General features: G+C 34.2%; 2 protein-coding genes across 14 annotated transcripts in view; one reads left to right on the plus strand and one right to left on the minus strand.

Moving 5' to 3' along the window:
- The window catches only part of SRSF11 (serine and arginine rich splicing factor 11), a 41,209-nt gene extending 39,168 nt beyond the window's left edge, over positions 1–2,041 (minus strand). For 4 of the 8 annotated variants that reach the window (XM_081056925.1, XM_081056923.1, XM_081056920.1 and 1 more), the window contains exon 1: positions 1,890–2,041. The gene's annotated coding sequence lies outside the window, so the exon portion shown is untranslated. The remainder of the gene's footprint in view (positions 1–1,889) is intronic. The other 4 variants (XM_081056924.1, XM_081056927.1, XM_081056921.1 and 1 more) reach the window with 4 other exon arrangements.
- Positions 2,042–2,046: 5 nt separating this feature from the next.
- Positions 2,047–22,630, plus strand: part of LRRC40 (leucine rich repeat containing 40) — a 46,970-nt gene continuing 26,386 nt past the window's right edge. For 2 of the 6 annotated variants that reach the window (XM_081056911.1, XM_081056913.1), the window contains exons 1-5: positions 2,062–2,275; positions 10,184–10,365; positions 10,942–11,015; positions 12,987–13,116; positions 16,102–16,225. In XM_081056911.1, coding sequence (XP_080913037.1) covers positions 2,125–2,275; positions 10,184–10,365; positions 10,942–11,015; positions 12,987–13,116; positions 16,102–16,225 — 661 coding nt within the window. In that variant the 5' untranslated portion in view covers positions 2,062–2,124. Of the gene's footprint in view, positions 2,276–10,179; positions 10,366–10,941; positions 11,016–12,986; positions 13,117–14,995; positions 15,023–16,101; positions 16,226–22,208; positions 22,240–22,630 lie in introns of those variants that run through there. The other 4 variants (XM_081056912.1, XM_081056914.1, XM_081056916.1 and 1 more) reach the window with 4 other exon arrangements.

Consider the following 22,630-nt stretch of genomic DNA (forward strand, 5'->3'; position numbering starts at 1 on the left):
TCATTTTGCTCAATCTGCACTTGCTACACAGGTAAAATATACAGTGTACTATAGATATATACTAGCAAAATTTTTACATGTCAGTTTATACCTATCGTAGTTTACCACAAATATATAGGCACTTGGATTTTTCACAATTACATTATTTTTTCCATTAAACAGGATATGCTTCTCTTACACAAATGCAACAATGTTTCAACATATTATAATAAACATCAAAAATCAAATATTTAACATCAAGCAGAAGCAAAACTTACACCTTGCAATTTATTTAAAACAATGTTGAACTAAAGTAGAGTTTATTGTAGGGGGAGGGGTAGCTATCCTAAAATATTATACTTGAGCGATTCATCCTCCAAAGGTAGGCTACAAAAGAGAAAAAAGTTTGTCTCTAATAAATAAATAAATCTCTTCTAAAACATAAAGTGTCCCTTATAACAGTTCCAGGATAAAAGCAAGTTGAAAACGATGAAAAAAAAAGCCACTAGGCAAATCATAATGATTGACAAGAAAGGTTTTGGAGAGACATCTAGGTTCAAATTCCTGGCCATACTACTTATAGAAATTGTGACCTTGGCAAGTTAATGGCTTTAGCCTTAATTTCTTCACCTGAAAAATTGGACATTGTGCTAAATAAGATAGCAAAAGAAGTATTATTAGCACGGAGTCGCACTTAGTAAAGGCTCTGACAATCATTATTGTCAAGGCAAACTGGGGGTGGCAGGGACCTCATTAATGAGTGACCTTGCAAAAACTGCGATAGTCTTTGCTTTAAAACCCGCTCTTTTCTTGCTGGGCAGTGTTACTACTGGTACTTTTCTGCTGTTCCCTTTTAGAGTAAAGGACTCTACACAACTAAGGGGAAAAAAAAGTGAGCGGGGGGTTAAAAACCGAATTTTACAGGTAGCAATAACCGGGACGCAGGCAAAATTGTGTGTGCTGCAGAATCTGTCGTCCCATCTTTCACATAACCTACTGATCCCCCGGCAAGTTGATGGGGTGGTTAGGAGGATATTTCCTGGTACATGCTTTTTAAAGCAAAATCATTTAAGGCAAAAAAAAAAAAAAAAAAAAGTCTAGCACCCAGGACAGTACTAAATATGATTTCTTAATTATTTGCTTAATGATCAATAAAGCTGTACATTTCAGACCGAAACTAGCTTTCCAGGAAAACCGACTTACTTGAACAAAATTTTCATTTCTTATTCTGAGTTAGAGTCCCTTTCCTCACCAAGAGCTCAACACTTAAAACTTCAGCTTCACTTTATTAAAAAAAGAGGGAGAGCGCAATTATCCCTCAATTAAAAGGACTGAGTTTGAAAAGGGAGCAATTGTCTAAAGTTACGTAGCCTGTAAGATACGGAAGCAGCTGAAATTGGAACTCGCATCTCCGGGTTCCAAAGTCCGAGCTGTTTTCGCTGTGCTACAGCTTGCACCTCCCCTTTTCTCTCTAAACCGTCGGGTCGGGAGAATACTTATTATTAAGCTTCCCCCCCCCGCCCCCACCCTTTTTCTGTTGCCAACCCTTCCCTACCACACAGCCTCCTATGCTGGGCTATAAACTCAATATGGCAACAGGCCAGGTACACTAATCCTAGCGGAGGACAGGCCCACAACAGAAATTAGTTTTACTTTCTAGGCCCGACGGAGGACTGGCGCCACCACCACCGCCAGCGACAAACAGGCTGGGGTCCAGAGAGGCTGCAGACCGCGCCCAGGTCTCAAGTTTTAGTCCAGGCCCACGTTCAGGCCAGGCGAGGAGAGAAGAGAAGGTTACTCTTCCCCGACCACCTGGCCGCGGCGGGGGCACGGGGGAGACGCACAGAGCCGCAGGAATAGCGCACACAATACACCCTCAAATCCCTCCTCGGTCGGTTGCACGCACTTACTCGAGCGGGGTAATTCCAAGACACCAGGCCGGCACCGGCACCGGGAAGGGCTCCTCTGTCCTCCAGCCCCAGGCGCGGACGGTGACGACATCTGGGTCGCGCCGCCGAGAGCGAAGGCCCCGCGCCAGGACGCGAGCCCGGTTCCCCGAGCGCGCGCCCCCGGCAGGGGCGGGGCTGCGGCGCGGCCGTTCCGCGTCACGCGCGAAGCTGCGCTTCTGGCCCCGGGGCTTGGAACATGTCGCGCCTGAAGGCAGTGTCTGAGCGGGATCCCCGAGCGGGTTTCAAAGCTGAAAGCAGAGACTGCGGTGCCTCAGTACCCCAGGGGCTGTTGAAGGCGGCGAGGAAGAGCGGCCAGTTAAACCTGTCGGGTCGGAACCTCAGTGAGGGTAAGATCCAGAGGTGCGACCCGCTGGTGCGTCCTTTCAGAAAGCGCTGGCCGCGGGTCGCCTCCCGTCCGCTGGCCTGGCTTTGGCCGCCTTTGCCTCAGCCCCCTAGCCAGGATCCCTGTGCTCTGTCTAATCCAGGCAGTCATCGTATTTCCACTGGTTCGCTCGTCCGGGTTTCGCTCCAGGAATCTTTATTGAAGGGACGGACCCTGCTGGGAGTATGGCCAACATTTAAACGGGGCGTTTTCCCGGATTCCCACAGTCTATACGATAAATAGCATAATGTGTGATTAAATTAGCTAACAAAGGATGAGCAAATACTTTGTTTCTTTGGCCCTCATGCCCCCCCCCGCCCCCCACTTAATTTAACCTCTTTGGGCACTTACACCAACGCTAAAATTCTATATTTCATTTGCTCCTTTGGAACTTAGAGTGAATGCCACTGTTCCCTGCCAAGAGCCCTTGTGCAACCGGGCAGAGTACTGACTACAAGGAGTAATGAGCATATTTCCCAAATTGAGCATTAGGATGGATGCCATAAAGAGTGCATGTGGGGCCATCCTGAAAAACCTACTGAAGATCAACAAGCACAAATCTGGATACCGTGAACGAACAGTGGCCAGATGCTTTTCTGATTATCTGTTGTATAAGGGAGGGAGTGGGAAGTGGGGAGAGAGAGAATATAACATGCTTCCTGTAATGTTTTCCTCTACTTAATAGCCAGGTTTTAGGCTCTCTCGGATGAAAACCTTCTGTTTTCCTTCTAATGATTGCTTTTTTATTGTGTCATGTTACAGACTAGACCAAACAAATACTTGCTGAATGAATGAAAGAATATGTGACAAAGTCCCTGCTCTACCTGATAAAGCTTTTACTGAATGGGAACCTAAATATTTCTTTTCCTAAAGTATGGAACGTTTTCCTGAATAGTGACTAGGGCTTCCTGTAAGACAGCTCAGAGGTCACACCTCAGAGCGGCCCTTCCTAACTACTGTCTATATAAATACCATTGCTAAGACTCTGTTCTCTTGCCTGTCTAATTTTTAAACAGCATTTATCACTGTGAGAATTTATAACGTGTTTGTTTGTTTGTTGTCTTAGTTTGATGAGGTTAAGGAGCTTTGTTTTGTTCGTTGCTGTAGTCCTAGCACCCAAAGTAGTACTTGGTATGTAGTAGATTCTTATTAAACATTGGTGGACGGAATAAGTAAATGAATGAATATTCCCAAACAACAATGTGGTATGCTGGAATGTACTTATCGATGGGATCCAGATGATTTCATCTACTGTAGTTTTAAGGAGCAAATGAATTTTGACTTACGATGACATGGATCACAGCTGTTTAGGCTGTTATTATATATAGAGCCTAACAATACCTGACGCATACTAGGTAATCTATAAATAATGTCGAATGAGTGAATGTACAATATTTCAAAGGAGAGAAAAGGCATAAATAGGAGAGGCACGTGGTATTTGTAGTTTATATATCAAAAAGTTTTTGTTACCATAATATAGAAGGTGTTATCTACCTGTAGCTTCAATTTCATCTCTTATCAGTGAACCTTAAACACCCAAGCCAGTATAATTCTAAACTATTTATAGTCTCTTGTATGGGGCCATGCTCCATATCTCCATATCCTTGAGATGCTTAATCTTGTTCCATATTTTCTCATTTACAATATGGTATTAATTGGATCATCTAAGGTTTAAATGCGATAATACACATAAAGTGATTGGTACATAAAAAGTACACAGTAAATATTGGCTCTTGCTGTTATTGCAAGAGCCTCCTAAGGGGTTACCTGGATTTGTTTTAAATCTCACCTTCTAACTTAGTGTCATTACCAGGAGTTATCTTTCCAAAACACAGATCTTACTATGTCACTCACAACATTTAATGACTCCCCATAGCCCTCAAGATTCAGTATAAAGTTCTTAGTACAACATACAAAAGCCTTTTGAAATCTTACCCTAAGTGTCTACATAAGGCCTTCCACCTCTTTTCAGAATCCTATACTTGAACAGCAATGACAATAACAAAAATTCTTTTCCCCATAGTTTACATTGCTGTTTACTCTTAGTGTTGTGTTGTTCTGAGTTTTGATAAATGCATAATGCCATGTATGCTCCATTACAGCATCACATAGAATAGTTTCCTGCCCCGGAAATCTCCCGAGCTCTACCTATTCGTTCCTTACTTTGCTTCTACTGAAGCTGTGAGAACCACCGGTCTTTTTGCTCTTTCTGTAGTTTTGCTTTTTCCAAAATGTCATATAATTGGAATCACAGAGTATGTAGCTTTTTCAGACTGGCTTTTTTCACTAATCAATGTGCATTTTAGTTTCCTCCATTTCTTTTACTAGCTTGATAGCTCATTTCTTTTTATCATTGAATAATTTTCCATGGTAGGTATATACCATTTTGTTTATCCATTCACCTTTTGAAGGATACCTCGGTTGCTTCCAGTTTTTGGCAGTTATGAATGAAGCTGCTATTTATGTGCAGATTTTTGTGTGGACATAAGTTTTCAACTCATTTGGGTATAAACCTAGGAGCACCACTTCTGGATCACATGATAAGAGTATGCTTAACTTAGCTTTGGATGAAATTGCCAGACTCTTCAAAAGTGGATGTACCGTTTTGCATTCCCACCAGCAATAAATGAAAGTTCTGTTGCTCCACACCTTTTCCACCATTTGGTATTATCAGGTTTTTGGAGTTTATCTATTCTAATAGATGTGCAATGGTGTCCCATTGTTTTAATTTGCTATTTTTTAATGACATATGTGTAGCATCTTTTCATATGCTCATTTACCATCTGTATATGTTCTTCGATGAGGTGCCTGTTCAGATTTTTTGCCCATTTTTTAACTGGCTTGTTTATTTTGTTATTGTTGAGCATGCTTGTCCTTTATCTTTTTATGCTACATGTCTCTGCTCAATAACTGATGGTTCAATGAATAAGTGACATATAGAAGTAGGCCAGTGGCCTATTGATTATGGTTCTTAAAATCTGTTACATGAAGTATAGATAAAAGCTACAGAAGTGTTTTTGATGTAATCAAAGTAATTGCAGAACATGATTATTTTACTAAATTGTCCCTTGTAGAGGCCTACACATTGTTGTACTTTTAAAAATATACTGACTTTTTAAAAAAGTCCCCTCATATCTTTATTATTATCCCCAAATATTACCTAAAATTATGAATTATGTTCAAAAGAGAGAATCAAACATGGATTCTTTCAGATTGCTGTCAGCATGTATGAGATGAGATATTTTATATGAAATATATGAGCTAATAAATATTAAAGTTTGTATGCTATGGGGAATGCCACATATTTAAATAGCATTTATTGTATACCTTCTATCATGTTTCCCTGAAAATAAGACCTAGCCGGATAATCAGCTCTAATGAGTCTTTTGGAGCAAAAATTAATATAAGACCCGGTCTTATATAATATAATATAAAATAAGACCGGGTATAAGAATATAATATAATTAATATAATATAATATAATACCAGGTCTTATATTAATTTTTCCTCCAAAAGACGCATTAGAGCTGATTATCTGGCTAGGTCTTATTTTCAGGGAAACAGGGTATCTATGTTTCTTCCAGCCATGGGAACCACCAGTGTTTTTACTCTTTCTGTGGTTTTGCCTTTTCCAAAATGTCATATAATTGGAATCATAGAGTATGTAGCTTTTTCAGACAGCCTAGGTATCAAGGAAGCAAAGTGACACTTTGAACAATTCATAGTCACATAAGCATTTTAACATGAGCCTTATACAGATTTATTAAGAATTACATTTGTTAAATAATAAATGTTTTATACTCCAAGCTTTTATTTCCTCTTTCAGGTTTATTCAATCATATAAATGTATTTGTTAAGTACAGTCATGTCCATTATTTATACATTGGAAAAATAGAATCTAGCCTTTTATTTTGATGTAACAAAAAGCAGTTAAAATTCTGTTTTCTTAGATGGTGGTTTCTTTGAAACAATTCTTCTTAACAGGAACTCTAAGCTCAGTGAAACATTTTATTGACCCATTATAGTTGTTAACTCATACTCAGTACAGGTTAACTTTCACCTGTAACTGAAATCTGGGTACTTTTGCGGGTTTTTAGATACGCTTTCTTTTTATACACCATAATTATCATTGATTATTTTCTTTTTTATAAAAGCATTATGTCTACTATAGAAAAAGATTTTATAGAAAGCATAAAAGTCAAAATGACCATCTAGGGTTAATCACTTGATATTTTGGAGGTTTTTCTGTAGTTTTCTATCTAAATATGTATATATAAGTTGCCTTCTGTATATTATCTTTAACAAATTTAGGATTGTACAAAGCCCTGCTTTCTGATTTTAGTTGTACATTTTTTAGTGTCACTTGAAAAATCTGATTATTTTTAATGACTATAATATCCCATATAATTTTATGACTACTATAATTTACTTAACATCCAAATACTGTTGACAGTTTTAAAGTCATCATTCTGGGTGTCAATCCTATAACTTAGAAAGGTATACCTAAACAAAATAACTGTTAATAACCAAGTTCAAAGAAGAATATTGGAAATAATCTGGAAATTTTAAGCGACAGCTCTTTTTATGAATAGCAGCATAAGAGTATATCATCATTTGGTTTAGTATAGATATTGTAGCTTTTTCACTGGACCAGTAAAGTGATGGATTTGAAAAGGAATTATTGCTTGTTGCTTATGGTTGCATGTCCCTGGCAGAGCAGTAGTGCAGGAATGTTTTGGAGCGATCCATCAAAAACTGAATGAAAGCAAAAGGTGCCAGAATTTAGAACAAAAGAAGGCTGTAAATTCTAAAGGAAACCAAACTGTTGAACTGACAGGAAAATTGGTGAGTGGATAACTTATTAAACAAGCCAATTAAATTAGTTTAGAAAGCATATTATTTGAAAGGGAAGTATGGGTGTAAGGCCATCCTTATATTGAAGAGAGTAGTTTAGTTAGTGTCCATTTGAGGAATTAAGTAAATAGGTCTAGGGCTTCTAGGCCTCAAGATATCATGCCTTCTAATTTAGGTAATGAGAATTTGCTGTGTTCAGTATGTACAGTTTGTTATGACAGGATAAAAAAAGTATAACAATATATTTACCAGGGTTTTATATAACCATCGTCAAATCCATATTAATCATGTTCTATTTTACTGTTTAGCTTGACTCTGCATTTTGACTGCTGGTTATCTTAATGGAATTTACTATGATATTCTAAGCAGCTAAAAAGAATTAAAGTATCCAGATTGTAATAATAATTCCAGACAGAAACTGTGCTTTTAATCATAAAAACAAGCTAATTCTTAAGTAATTTTTAGAAATGAAAGCAAGAAGAAAGTGCCTTGATCTATATATAATGGCAGAATCTTGAGATGAATGTTTAATTTTTCGTATACTGAAATCCGGGGAAGCCTACTTTTTTGGATTGTAAAACAAGGAATTAGTTAATTGTAAATCCCATTTTTATTTCTTGATCTGTTAAAATAATTCTAAACCTTAGGTTCTCAATCTCTTGAGATGCATGCATGTATGTCAAGTTATTACCAATGCCAAAGTGTGTTTAATCAGTGTGAATTTAAACATATCCCTATATTGTCATATTCATTCCCTTACATTTTAATATGTTTTGAGTGGAAAGGAAATGTGTTAGCTAACAAGTGAATGCCATCTGTCATAGATACTATCACAATGAAAATACAGATCGGGAGGAAGGGAATTGCTAGACATGTAGTGATAACTGTATATTTAATTTTATGAGTTCACCAAATTGTTTGCCCCTAGTAATAGGACAGATTCAGTTGCTCTGTATCATTACCAATACTTGGTATTTTAGTCCTTTTAACATTAGCTGTTCTGTGTTTGTGTTGTAGTATCTTCTTATGGTTTTACATTTCCTAATGACTAATGATGTTGAACATCTTTTCAACTGTTTATTAGCAATTTGTATATCTTTTGGCAAGTGTTCAGATTTTTCTGTCTATTTTTTAATTGGATTATTTGTCTTACTGAGTTATGACACAAGTTCTTCTCAGATATCTATATTGATAATCTATCTAATATATTCTCCCAGTCTGAGGCTTACCTTATTTTCTTAATTTTGTTAGAAAACTGTTTTAAATTTTGATGAAGTCCAGTTTATCAAGTTTTTCTTTTATGATTTGTACTTTTTCTGTACTAAAAATTTTTATCCCGATTCCCTGAAGATTTTCACTTCCGCCTTTTTCTCAGTTAAGGGCCGTGCTGTCCATTGTGGAAGCCTCTACACACATATGGCTACTTAAGTTTTAATTAACCAAAATTAAATGAAACTAAAAAAAAGTCCTTCAGCCACTTCAGCTACATTTTTAGTGTTCAATAACCATATGCAGCCAGTGCCTACCATATTGAATAGTACAGACAATAGGATATTTCTATCATTGCAGAAAATTCTATTGGGTAGTGCTGTTTTAAGGGTATCATCTACCCTGTGAGAAATACATATATATATGATATTTGTTTATTCATTTACTTGATATGTATACATATACATGATTACTTTCGCATCATTTGTATTTTAAAAATTGGCAGCCTTTTTTATTTTTAATTAACCTTATCGGTATAATTTACAAACAGTACGTGCACCCATTTTAAGTGTACAGTCAATGAGTTTTGACAGATATATACAATTGTATAACCACTACCACAATCAAGTTACAGAACATTTCCAATACTTGGGAAGTTCCCTTAGGCCCCTGTGTTGTCAGTCTACCCGCTGCTCCACACAACACTGTAGTGATCGATCTGCTTTTTGTAAATACAGATTAGTCTCTTAAATGGAATTATACATTGGATTTTTTGTTTTAGGCTTCTTTTGCTTAGTGTAATATTTTGGGGGGGGCGGTTCGTCCATGTAATTTATATCAATAGTTCCTTTTTGTTGTCGAATAATCGTCCATTGTATGTATATACCTCAATGTGTTTATCCATTCACTTGTTGATAGACATTTGAGTTTTTCTAGTTTTATGCTATTATGAATAAAACTGCCTTGAGCTTTCAAGTACGGTCTTTGTGTAGACATATGTTATCATTTCTGTTGAGTATGTCAGGTAAAATCAAGAGCAGCTCCCACAGTCATATATGCCTTTCAAATATTCACTGAGAGGCAAGACCTTTGCCAGGGTTTGAATTCCATCTTTGCTGCTTACTAGCTGTATAATTCTGAGTAAATTATAATTCTTTCTGTGTTCCATTTTTCTTGTCTATAAAATGAGGATGATAATAGCACCTACCTCATGGAATTATGAGGTTAGTATGTTAGAAAATTGCCTGGTATTTGTAAATGTTGTCTCTTATTGTTACCAGTGCTTTCTTAGACTTAATATATACTTCTGTTATAAAAGTTATAACATTACCTTATAAATGTTGATTTCCATGCATCCTGTTATTCTGTTAGAGTCCATTCTTTATTTTTCTTGTACATGTACCACAATGTGCTGTGCAGAGTATGTATATAGTGGATACAGTTGAATGAAAAGTGAGATCTGATCTGTAAAATATATATCACTTATTCTGATATTGAATAAAATCAACTTTTACTCTACTTACAATTCATTGGTATTTATTTGACTTATTTGAAGTTTTTTTTTAATTAAAATTTATTGGGGTGACAATTGTTAGTAAAGTTACATAGATTTCAGGTGTACAATTCTGTAATGTATCATCTATATATCACATTGTGTGTTTTGTTTTAATGTTTTAGCAATTGTTTTTCAGTAGATAAATTTGATAGCTATTATAAAAGTATGTCACTTAGTATCTCACTTCTTGTTTTTTTTTTCTTTTCTTTTTTTCTTTTCTTTTTTTTTTGGTTGGTCTGGGTGTGGTGGAGATAGTGCCTCAGTGTGTCTGGAGAATAAATATGGATATCCCTGAGGAAGCTAATCAGAATCTTTCATTCAGTGCTACTGAACGATGGTGGGAGCAGACAGATTTGACCAAGCTAATCATATCCAACAATAAACTTCAGTCACTTACAGATGACCTCCGACTCCTGCCTGCACTCGCTGTTCTTGATGTAAGTTGACTGATCATAGTAGATATGGGTCATTAGTTGAAAAGACTGTGAGGTTAAATTTAAGCTTTGATAAGCAGAAAAATCCATGTTCAATTGACAAAATGCAAGGAAGAATAACAAATTATTAGGCATGGCTAATGGTTAGGAGTGCAGAGTTAGAAAATGAGGCTTCAAATTCTGACTCTGCCACTTGATAGCTGTGTAACCTTGGGAAAGTTACCTCTTTGTGCCTCAGTTTCCACACCTATAAACCAGGACTCATACTATTACATACTTTAAAAAATTGTTCTTAGAATTAAATGAATTCTAACTCATTTCATTTCTCATTTGAGATTGGAATTCCACTCATTGGGGTGAAGGTTTTTTTTTTTTAAATTGTAATATTTAATATTCATGATTTCTGAATAGCAGTTTGGTCAGTTTCAAACTCCTTTTCCTATTCTATACAAAAAACAAATTTCCAATAGCCCTACTCGATTCTGTGGAATTAGAACAGGATTATTGTTGAAGAATTTTGATTTAAATATGGTTAATTATAAGACTAAGATACTGACTGTGTCTTTTAATAACTTTTAGATACATGACAATCAGCTGACATCCCTTCCCTCTGCTATAAGAGAATTAGAAAATCTTCAGAAACTTAATGTCAGGTAAAATTTAAACTTATTTCAATATTGATAGTATTAGAGTATAAATCTAATATTCTTTAAATTATTTTTCCAACTAGAAAATATTTTTGTATTATCTCAGAAAGTGGTTAGTGCAGAATAAGAATTGTAAGTTTTAATTCTCAAATTATTTTTATTTTTTTGTTTTGGAATTGCCTACGTTTTCTGGTTTTACAAATTTAAGGCAGTTGACTTTTTAAAAATACTTTTTGTTTCATTTTTATGAAACAGTTTTAAGTAGTTATTTTAGAAAACATGTTTGTTGATATCAAGTTTTAAGTTACTTTATTATTCTAAAAAATATCTAGGTCGGAAGTAATAGGAAATAATTTAAAACAATTCTTTCATTAATGATGAAAAATGTCATAGTTTTGATATTAGTGACTTTTCATGTTTTCTGAGGACTTCTGCGGTTGGGTCTATGGTATGCATCTGGTACTCATTGATAGGTACATGGGAGGCCAGGTGCCTAAGGCTCTTGCTAACTCTTTGCCCTTCATTACATATCCAGACTTTCCAGAATAACTGTCTTATATATGCACAGATTATGGAAAACGGATTAGGGAAGATTTCATTTAGGAGAAAAAACAAAAATGTTTAAATATTCAAAACATAGTTTGAAAACTATGGTTTATAAAATAGATATGGTTATAGACTTACCTATAGTATAGTGAAATCTCAGTTTTCTGAAAGTATGTTAACTTTCATGTGATTTGAGAAAACACAGTACCTGAAATAACAGTTCTCATCTTGGGAAAACTTAAAATGACCGTAAATCAACAAAAATATCTATACATAAAAAGGTGCTAATTGTTTAGAACTACATTAGAACTTCCCCTTATAAGTTGAAGGCGTGGATGTGGCCTGCAAAGGCAAGAATATGGAGGGTTGAGCCGAAGTAGTGAGGGAGTATGGAGTGGGTGTGGCTTTAGCTTTAACTTCTGACACTGAAAATTAGGATGGAGGAACTAGATAGCAGAATGATATCTCTGCCCAACTAGATCCCTATCAAATGTACAAAGGTTTCAATTACATAATCAATAATAGGAGACAATTTTTGACAACTTTTAGTGGTTCTTATTTTAGAACACATCTTTTGGCATTTTTGTTCCAACTAGTTTTATTTTAATATAATTTAATTTTATAACTGTAAATTACAAAATTTTGTAAATTATAAAATTTTAATTTTGTAAATTATAAAATTTTAATTTATAATTTGAATTTAAGTTAATTTATTGTTACCCCTTATATTTTCCATTTCCCTGTTATTTGTTAAGTAATTTTATATGGCATGAAAATAGAGTGGAATTCCTAAGTGAATAGTTACGTAGAGATTAATCTGGGAATAAGTTGAGTCAACTCTTAATTATCACGGAGTGTATCGTCCTCAGTGACTTGGGGCTTCTCTTAAACCAATGAGTTGAATAGAAGGACTGAGCTAAAAAGTTAAGACTCAGTACAAAGAAGAGTGGTGTTTCATGTTACTTTCAAATCGACATGCCAGGCCCTCCCGACAGAAATAGCTATTTTTATCTTGAGTGCTAAGTTTATAATATAATCCCCACGTACGATGTCACTCCATTGAAGTGTAGGTATGCACATCTTTTTCAAAATTCTAAAACTCAGATATAGTATAAAATATGAAGTGTCCATTGTATCCTTTCACATTACACATAAAATCAAGAGTTCATTATAAGGAAGCAATCAGAAGTTCACAAATTATTTGTTTGGTTAAACTTTATTGCCTTGTTTTTCTTTGAAACCCTCAATTTGATTACTTTAGATTACTATTTTAATGTGTGTGTACTTTTGGGATATGAAGTTTGATAAGTATTAAAAATTAGTCACCATATTTCATATTTTTAATGAGCCCATGTTGTTAGCAGAAATGCCTTTATAAATATTTAATATGTTGTCACCAAATTATTTAGCATTTATTTTATTGATCAATAGTCATAACAAACTGAAAATACTCCCTGAAGAAATTACAAATCTAAGAAACCTGAAAGGCTTGTATCTCCAACATAATGAACTAACTTGCATACCAAAGGGATTTGAACAACTTTTTAATTTAGAAGATTTGGTAAGTTGTGATTTTCCAGTTTTTATATAATTTGTGGCTGGTGGAATTTTTCATCAGGCTGAGACTTTGGTTGTATGATTGAAATCATTAAAACATGGACAGCTGATTCTATGACTAGATTACCAGAAACTGTACATTTCAATTAGATTGCTAAATTATTAATTGTAAATTTGTTTTTCCTATGTTTTTTATGAAATGACCTTAGGTTTTAATTTAGGAATAGAGTTTGAGAAATGGTCATGAGGATGACCTTGTTATTCAGAAGCTTTTGTGGCTTAGAAAAATAGAGGACAGATGTCTTTAGCATATATCAATTCTCTTTTCTATACCATTCTACTTCCTCCTTTACAACCTCTATAGCTCTCTTTCCTCTGAGTATCCCCTGAGTACCCAGATATTCCTTTAAGGACTGCCTTTTCTATTTTTCAGAAAAATGGGCACATTACCTGGCAAATTTTTGTTACATCTGTGTCACATGTTAAACAGAATAACTGTAAAGCAATATAAGTACTATTTAATCACATTAAGTAATTAAAAACAGCAGGCACTTGACTTTGTGCTTTACATATGGCAAGTTAGACAGTTTTATCTCCTAATACAGATAGCAAACTAGGCTTATAAAAAAGAAGTAACTTATCAAAAGTCGTCCAACTGTAAGTAAGGAACTCTGGATTTTAACATGTCAGTTTGACTTCAAAGTGTATCTTTTTTTTTTTTTCCTTTCTACTTCACCACTGAAGGAGTAAGATTCCATTGTAAGGTATCTTATTTGAAAGACTAGTTGTATTAGATCAGATGTTCTAATACATAATCTCTTCTCCACATAATTCTCTCATATTCTTATTTTTTTCCCTATTATATGTTTTGAAAAACTCATTTATGTCATTTTAGCCTTAAAGTTTACATTTCATTAAAGGAAAAATTACTTCTTTTACTTACTTACTTACTTACTTATTTATTTATTTATTTATTTTTATTTTTGTAAACACATCCTTCTTAGTCTTTTCCTTATCTGCACAAGTGTTTAAAATAAAAATATATACTCCCTTCAACCATTCCTTCAGTATCTCTCTTTCAATCTGATCATAATTGGAAATAAGGTTTGGAAAGTAAAAGGCAGAGGTAGATAAAATGAATGGCAACAAAGGGAGCCATCAAATTTTCTTATAAAATTTAAAGATAAAATGGCAATTGATTTTTTTTTTTTAAAGAGTATTTAGAGTAGGAGGGACACCTTCTAATAAACTACAGCAGTTCTCAGTTGTTTCCCCTTTGTGTGTTCCCGTGTTCCAGGTAGCATAATGAAAGGATGTTTCAGCTGAGAATTGTGCTCTTAAGGACTCAGTATCAAGTAAACCATAATGTGAGCAACAGTGTATTAAAACATTAAAAGTATAAGCAACTGTAATACTTTACGCTAATATTTCTTAGTTATATAAAAACTGCTTAGCTTAATGGTACTGAAAAAGTATTGAAGAAATGACAGCATATTGATTAATTTATATGTAGCATACTTATGCTTTATATCTAATGATTAACTATACTAATTAAGTGTTTAACTTTATTAGTAGTTATTGATTTGGGTTATTTAAAATGTCTTAAGAATTTGTGAATTAATATCTTTTCTCTGTCAGAAATTTGTTTTATTTTAAACTTTTTATTTTGGAATAATTTCAGATTTATAGAAATATCATAAAGATAGTACAGAGAGCTTCCTTCCCATATTCCCTTCACCCAGCTTTCCTTAATGTTAACATTTTACATACCCATGGGACATTTGTAAAAACTAAGAAATAAACATTGGTACAAAATTACTAACTAAACAACAGATTTTATTAAGATTTTCCCACTAATGTCCTCTTTTTTTGTTCCAGGATCCAGTCCAGAATACTACATTGCATTTAGTGTCAGTAACTTTTGATATTATGCAATATTTATTTTTAGTAATCTGTTAATTCTTAGAGTTTAGAGTATTGGAGTTGTAGATTATTATGTTGTATGTTGTAGATTATGATGTTATTTTTATGTTATTTACAATATAACTGTTTTCTTTTTAATGCTGATTTACCATTTTAGCCTTTTTCTGTCTTCTTACTTTAGAGTTATAGAATGCAATTGTTTAATATTAGACTAACTGAAAATCTTCAGAGAACAGTTCCTTTAAGTTATTTTTTACTTATCCATTGCTGCCACTGGCTTGACCTAACAGTTTGCTGATAGCTGAATTCGACTGAATTCAAATGTCATAAGAAGATTTATCTGATTTATAACACGGGGTTTCAAAAAAAAAGTTCTCTCATACTGTTTAAAGAATAAACAGAAACAATGACTTAAAGAAACATCAAGGTATAGAGATTAATTAGGCAAGCTTCAATGAATGGAAAGTAGACTTGCTTCGGTCAGCAGAAGAATCGAAGGAATACTTTTTCCTCAAAAATTAAAATGTCAGTTTTTTTCAGGTTTATTTTTCTTTCAAGAATTTTTCTTTTTGCAAAGATGTTTTTCATTTCAATTACATTTTGCCCAGTTTATCATAGGTACTCTGTACATATTGGATAAAAATATTGATTTTTTTTTTTTTTATTGAAAACAGGAGGCAAGATACATAGTATGACTTAGTGTTAGGTTGGTGCAAAAGTAATTTCGGTTTTTGCAAATTTTTTTTTTTTTAACCTTTTAAAACGCAGTTACATTTGCAGCAACCTAATATGCGTAGAAACCTTTAAATAAAATATTTCTGAGATCAGAATTCATTCTAATTCCTCTCAGCTATTTATTTGACACATAGTAGGCCCACAGAATATTGAGGTAATGAATGATGATTTATGAAGTTATTAGTATATGAGAGCTACAGAACATGTCATCCCTGAAATAGTTTTTTTACTGTTTCAGTTTCTGCAAAATTCTAAAATACCCTTTAAGTATTATTTATTTATTTGCTGATTGATTCGTTTATTCTTTCATTCTGTTTTTCTATTTTTAAAGGATCTTTCAAATAATCATCTTACAACTGTTCCTGCTAGTTTTTCTTCTCTATCCAGTCTGGTGCGACTCAACCTTTCCAGTAATCAGCTGAAGAGTTTGCCGGCAGAAATGAGTGGAATGAAAAGTAAATCTTCTCTATTTTTTTTTTTAAAGTATGAATTTGAAGTTGATCTAACATTTAGAAAAATAAATTTTAATACAGTTATTACACAGAAATAAAATAATAGATTGTATGGTGATAAATGCAAGCAATAGCAACTAGTTAGATTTTCTCAAGGCTATTATTGCCTAGCAGCTTCCTAAACAACACCAGAAAGATACTTTGACATATCAAAAGGAAGAAAAGAAAATTTGATTATGAATAGTTATAAAGTTAAATACCTGAGAAATTAAGGTTTTGAGCTATGCTATATTTTCATTCATTCATTCAATAGTCACTAAGGTTATTTCCCTTTTGTAGGTTATTCCACCTATGATATATAGTTATGTCATAGCTATAGCTTCTTCGTGGTTCATAATTAATGACAAGAGTTTAGTTTTGCCAAAATTGTGAATCCTTTTTTTAAAAAATTGTTAAAATTCAGTGGTTCTATTACAGTTTACCATTGAAACATCATATGTAAAGTACTGTAGAACCAATATTAAGGGATAAAAATATTAAGGTACATTTCAGTACTTTTTTTTAAATTTAAGTTTATTGGGGTGACAGTTGTTAGTAAAGTTACATAGATTTCAGATGTACAATTCTGTAATACATCATCTATATATCACATTGTGTGTTCACCACCCAGAGTCAGTTTTCCTTCCATCACCATATATTTGATCCCCTTTACCCTTATCTACAACTCCTCTCCCTCCTTACCTTCTGGTAACCACTAAACTATTGTTTGTATCTATGAGTTTTTGTTTCTTATGTTTGTCTTGTTCTTTTATTGTTTTCAGTTTTATATATCATATATCAGTGAAATCATATGGTTCTCTACTTTCTGTCTGACTTATTTTGCTTAGCGTTATAATCTCAAGATCCATCCATGTTGTCACAAATGGTACTATTTCATCTATTCTTATGGCCGAATAGTATTCCATTGTGTATATATAACACATCTTCTTTATCCATTCATCTATCGAAGGACATTTTGGTTGTTTCCATGTCTTGGCCACCGTAAATAAAGCTGCAATGAACATTGGAGCACATATGGATAAGTGTTTTCAGATTTTTTTGGATAGATACCCAGGAGAAGGATTGCTGGGTCATATGGTAATTCTATTCTCAATTTTTTGAGGAACCTCCACACTGCCTTCATAGCAGCTGCACCAATCTGCATTCCCACCAACAGTGTATGAGAGTTCCTTTTTCTCCACAGCATCTCCAACACTTGTTACTATTTGTCTTGTTGATGATAGCCATTCTAACTGGGGTGAGGTGATATCTCATTGTGGTTTTTATTTGCATTTCTCTGATGATTAATGATGTTGAGCATTTTTTCATGTGTCTATTGGCCATTTTTATATCCTCTTTGGAGAAATGTCTTTTCAGGTCCTCTGCCCAGTTTTTAATTGGAGTGTTAGTTTTTTTTGTTGTTGAGTTGTATGAATTCTTTATATATTTTGGATATTAGCCCGTTATCGGATGTGTTGTTTGCAAAAAGATTCTCCCATTCAATTGGTTGCCTCTTTATTTTGTTGATGGTTTCTTTAGCTGTGCAGAAGCTTTTTAGTGTGATATTGTTCCATTAATTTATTTTAGCTTTTATTTCCCTTGCCTTTGGAGTCAAATTCATAAGATCCTCTTTAAACCCAAGGTCCATAAGTTTAGTACCTATGCTTTCTTCTATGCAGTTTATTGTTTCAGGTCTTACGCTTAGGTCTTTGATCCATTTTGAGTTAATTTTGGTACACGGTGACAGATAGAAATCTAGTTTCATTCTATCACACATGACTTTCCAATTCTCCTAGCACCATTTATTGAGGAGGCTGTCTATTCTCCATTGTATGTTTCTGGCTTCTTTGTCAAAAATTATCTGTCCATATTTATGTGGGTTTATTTTTGGGTTTTCAGTTCTATTCCATTGGTCTGTGTGTCTGTTTTTCTGCCGATGCCATACTGTTTTGATTATTGTTGCCCTGTAGTACAAGCTGAAGTCAGGGAGTATGATACCTCCAGCATTGTTCTTTTTTTCTTAGTGTTGCTTTTGGCTTAGTGTTGCACAAGTCTTTTGTGGTTCCATACAAATCTGATGGTTTTTTGTTCTATTTCTTTGAAAAATGCCATTGGGATTTTGATGGGGATTGCATTAAATCTGTATATTGCTCTGGGTAATATGACCATTTTAACTATGTTGATTCTTCCAATCCGTGAACATGGAATGACTTTCCATTTCATTGTGTATTCTTCAATTTCTTTTAAAAATGTCTTATACTTTTCAGTATATAGGTCTTTCACATCATTGGTTAAGTTTATTCCTAGGTATTTTATTCTTTTTGTTGCAACTGCAAAAGGAATTGTTGTTTTTTTTTATTTTTCTGAGATTTCATTGTTAATGTATAGGAATGCAACATAGGAATGGACTTTTCTACTTTGATTTTGTAGCCAGCAACTTTACTGTATCCGTTTATTGTTTATAATAGCTTTTTGGTGGAGTCTTTAGGGTTTTCTATATATAGCATCATGTCATCTGCAAAGAGTGATAATTTCACTTCTTCATTCCCAATTTGGATGCCTTTTATTTCTTTCTCTTGCCTGATTGCTCTGACGAGGGCTTCCAACACTATGTTGAAAAGCAGAAGTGATAGGGGACATCCCAGTTGTGTTCCTGAACGTAGAGCAAAGGGTTTCAGTTTTTCACCGTTAATTATGAGATTAGCTGAGGGTTTGTCATATATGGTCTTTATTATGTTAAGGTGTTTTCCTTCTATACCTATTTTATTAAGTGTTTCAATCATAAATGGATGTTGTAGCTTGTCAAATGCCTTTTCTGCTTCTATTGATCAAAATCATATGATTTTTGTCCTTTATTTTGTTTATGTGGTGTATCACATTGATTGATTTGCGTGTGTTGAACCATCCCTGTACCCCTGGGATGAACCCCACTTGGTTGTGATGTATAATCTTTTTAATGCATTGTTGCATTCGATTTGCTAGAATTTTGTTTAGGATTTTTGCATCTGTATTCATCAGAGATATTATTCTGTAATTTTCTTTTTTTTGTGTTATCCTTACCAGGTTTTGGTTAATGTTGGCTTCATAAAATGAGTTAGGGAGTACTATCCCTTCTTCAATTTTTTGGAAGAGTTTGAGCAGGATTGGTATTAGATCCTCTTTGAAGGTTTGGTAGAATTCACTAGTGAAGCCATCTGGTCCCGGACTTTTGCTTTTGGGAAGGTTTTGGATGACTGATTCAATATTGTTACAGGTGATCAGTCTGTTTAGATTTTCCAGTTCCTTATGGTTCAGCCTTGGAAGGCTATATGTTTTTAAGAACTTGTCCATTTCTTCTAGGTTGTTGAATTTGGAGGCATATAGTCCTTCATAGTATTCTTGGATGATCCTTTGTGTTTCTGTGGCATCTGTGGTAACTTCCCCTCTTTAATTTCTGATTTTGTTTATTTGTGTCTTTTCTCTTTATAGATTAGTGAGTGTAGGCAAGGATCTGTCAATTTTATTAATCTTTTCAGAGAACCAGCTCTTTTGTCACATTAATTTTTTCTATTGTCTTTTTCTCTATTTCGTTTAATTCTCTGATTTTTATTATTTCCTTCTGCTGATCTTGGGTTTCATTTGTTCTTCTTTTTCTAGTTCTTTAAGATGTAGCGTGAGGTTATTTGGGATTTATCTTGTTTCTTGAGATAGGCCTGTAATGATATAAATTTCCCTCTTAAAACTGCTTTCGCTGCATCCCCAAAATTTGGTAGGATGTATTTTCATTGTCATTTGTTTCTATGTATCTTTGGATCTCTCCTCTTATTTCTTCTTTGACCCAGTCATTCTTTAAAAGTATGTTGTTTAATCTACACACATTTGAGGTTTTTCCTGCTATCTTTTTGCAGTTGATATCTGATTTCAAAGCCTTTGATCAGAGAATTTGCTTGGTATGATTTCAATCTCCTTAATTTGCTGAGGCTAATTTTATGTCCCAATGTACGGTCTGTCCTTGAGAATATTCATGTACGTTTTCTAGTGTATGTAAATACACTAGAAAAGAATGTGTAGTCTGATGTTCTAGGATGAAGTGCTCTATAAATGTCAATTATGACCATTTCATCAAATGTGTCATTTAGGGCTGCTATTTCTTTGTTTATTTTCTGTTTTGATGATCTATCCATAGCTGTCAATGATATACTTAGGTCCCCTACTATAATTGTGTTTTGGTCAATTTCTCCCTTTAGTTCTGTTCGTAGTTGCTTGGTATATTTCGGTACTCCCTAATTGGGGGCATAAATATTGATGACTGTTATGTCTTCTTGTTGTATAGTCCCCTTTATCATTATGAAATGTCCATCTTTGTCTCTTGTTACCTTTTTTATCCTGAAGTCTGTTTCATCTGATATCAGTATGGGTACACCTGTTTTTCTCCGGATACCATTTGCTTGGAGTGTCAATTTCCACCCTTTCACTTTGAGTCTATATTTGTCCTTGTAGCTGAGATGTGTCTCTTCCAGGCAGCATATGGTTGGGTTTAGTGTTTTGATCCAGTCTGCTACTCTGTGCCTTTTGTTATCACAGATTGTCTCTGTTGGTTGAATAGTCTCCTTCAGTATGTCTTGTAGTGCAGGGTCATGTGTTAGAAAATCCCCTCAGCTTCTGTATGTCTGGAAAAGTCTTTATTCCTCCTTCATAGCTAAAGGATATCTTTGCTGGATGTATTATTTTTGGCTCATAATTTCTCTCTTTCAATAGTTTTAATATTTGAGTCCACTCCCTCCTGGCTTGTAGAGTTTCTGCTGAGAAATCTGATGATAACCTCATGGGCTTTCCTTTGTAGGTTACCGTCTTCTTCTCCCTGGCTGCCTTGAGGATTCTTTCTTTATCGTTAATTTTTGACAGCTTCAATACAATGTTCCTTGGAGAAGGCCTGTTGAGGTTGAGGTAATTAGGTGTTCTATTTGCTTCTTAGATTCCAGGATCCAGTTCTTTCCACACGTTTGTGGTGTTCTCATCGATTACTTGTTTGAATATACTCTCTGTTCCCTTCTCCCTTTATTCTCCCTCTGGTGCGCCCATTATTCTTATATTGCTCTTTCTGATGGAGTCAGAGAGTTCTTGTAGAGTTCTTTTATTTCTTTTAACTCTTTAAGTTTTTCTCTTCTTCCGTTTGTGTCATTTCCAGATTTCTGTCTTTGATGTCACTGATCCTTTCCTCTGTTTGGTCAGTTCTATTACTTAAGCTGGCTATTTCATTCTTCATTTCTTTTATTGAGTTCTTAATCTCCAGAAATTCTGTTTGGCTCATAAGTTCTCAGAATGCTTTTACGTATAAAGTTTCGCATCACAACAGTTTTGTGAGTTAGGGGAGATCCATATTATTTGCATTTTAAAAATTCATGAACCTAGGCTTAGAAATTATATTGTAAGTTGTAGAGCCAAGGCTTGACTTCTCTTACTCCATCCTCATTGCTTTTCCACCACATACTGCTTGAGTTCTCGGTTAGTGCTCTTAGATGCAAACTATTGTGAAAACTGGAGTCTCCAAATTGTTTATAGACTTTACTGGATTTGGGGTGTGTCAGATTGTGACTTTTGTTCCTCAATGCTTTAGCCAAATAATACATAAATTGTTATGTTACTAGTTGAAAGTAATACTATTACATTTGTTTTGAAAAGCAGTTTTCTTTAAACACTGAAAAAAACGGTCTAAGGCACATCACTCTGTCTTGAATTATGTTAAAATTAGCGGGGCAAAAGTACAGGAGAAAAAGTTATAAAATGCATATAACCTATTCAAAATAGAGGATTGAGAGTGAATTGTGGAAAATTGTGGCCTTGATAAGTGGAACAATCTATATTATGGATTAAGGAGAAAACTTAATCCATAATCAAGCATAATTCATATGCTTATTGAAGTCTTAAGGGAAGGAAGACATTCACTTTTTTCCATTTTTATTTTCAGTTCTGCCTTTTATGAAAGAAAGGTCCAGGAGGTAAGAGAGATGCTGCAAGTTAGAACATTCTTGTCAAGAGTGTTAGCCAAGCTGTTAGAGAAAGCATGTAATTAAAAAAAAAAAAAATAGGAGAAGGAAGGAAGTATAGAAGATAGAGTGAGAGAGGCAGTATAGGTAGATGAAAAACAGGAGGGAATACATAAAAATCCCAAGGCTTTTTGACAGAAAATAAACTTTCCTATTTTATATACAGATGTGTTTATGTTACTTGACATCCATGCATACGACTAGTATGCATGCATATTTATGTGTCTACCTGCCTTAAGTTTTTTCTTTTAAAGATGTATAATTACAGTATAATTATGGAGGGAAATAATAATCTCATAGTGTATAATTTATATCTTTTAGAGTACTTTAACAGAATATTAAA

This window comes from Rhinolophus hipposideros (genome assembly GCF_964194185.1).
Source record: "Rhinolophus hipposideros genome assembly, chromosome: 8".
Classification (NCBI taxonomy): domain Eukaryota; kingdom Metazoa; phylum Chordata; class Mammalia; order Chiroptera; family Rhinolophidae; genus Rhinolophus; species Rhinolophus hipposideros.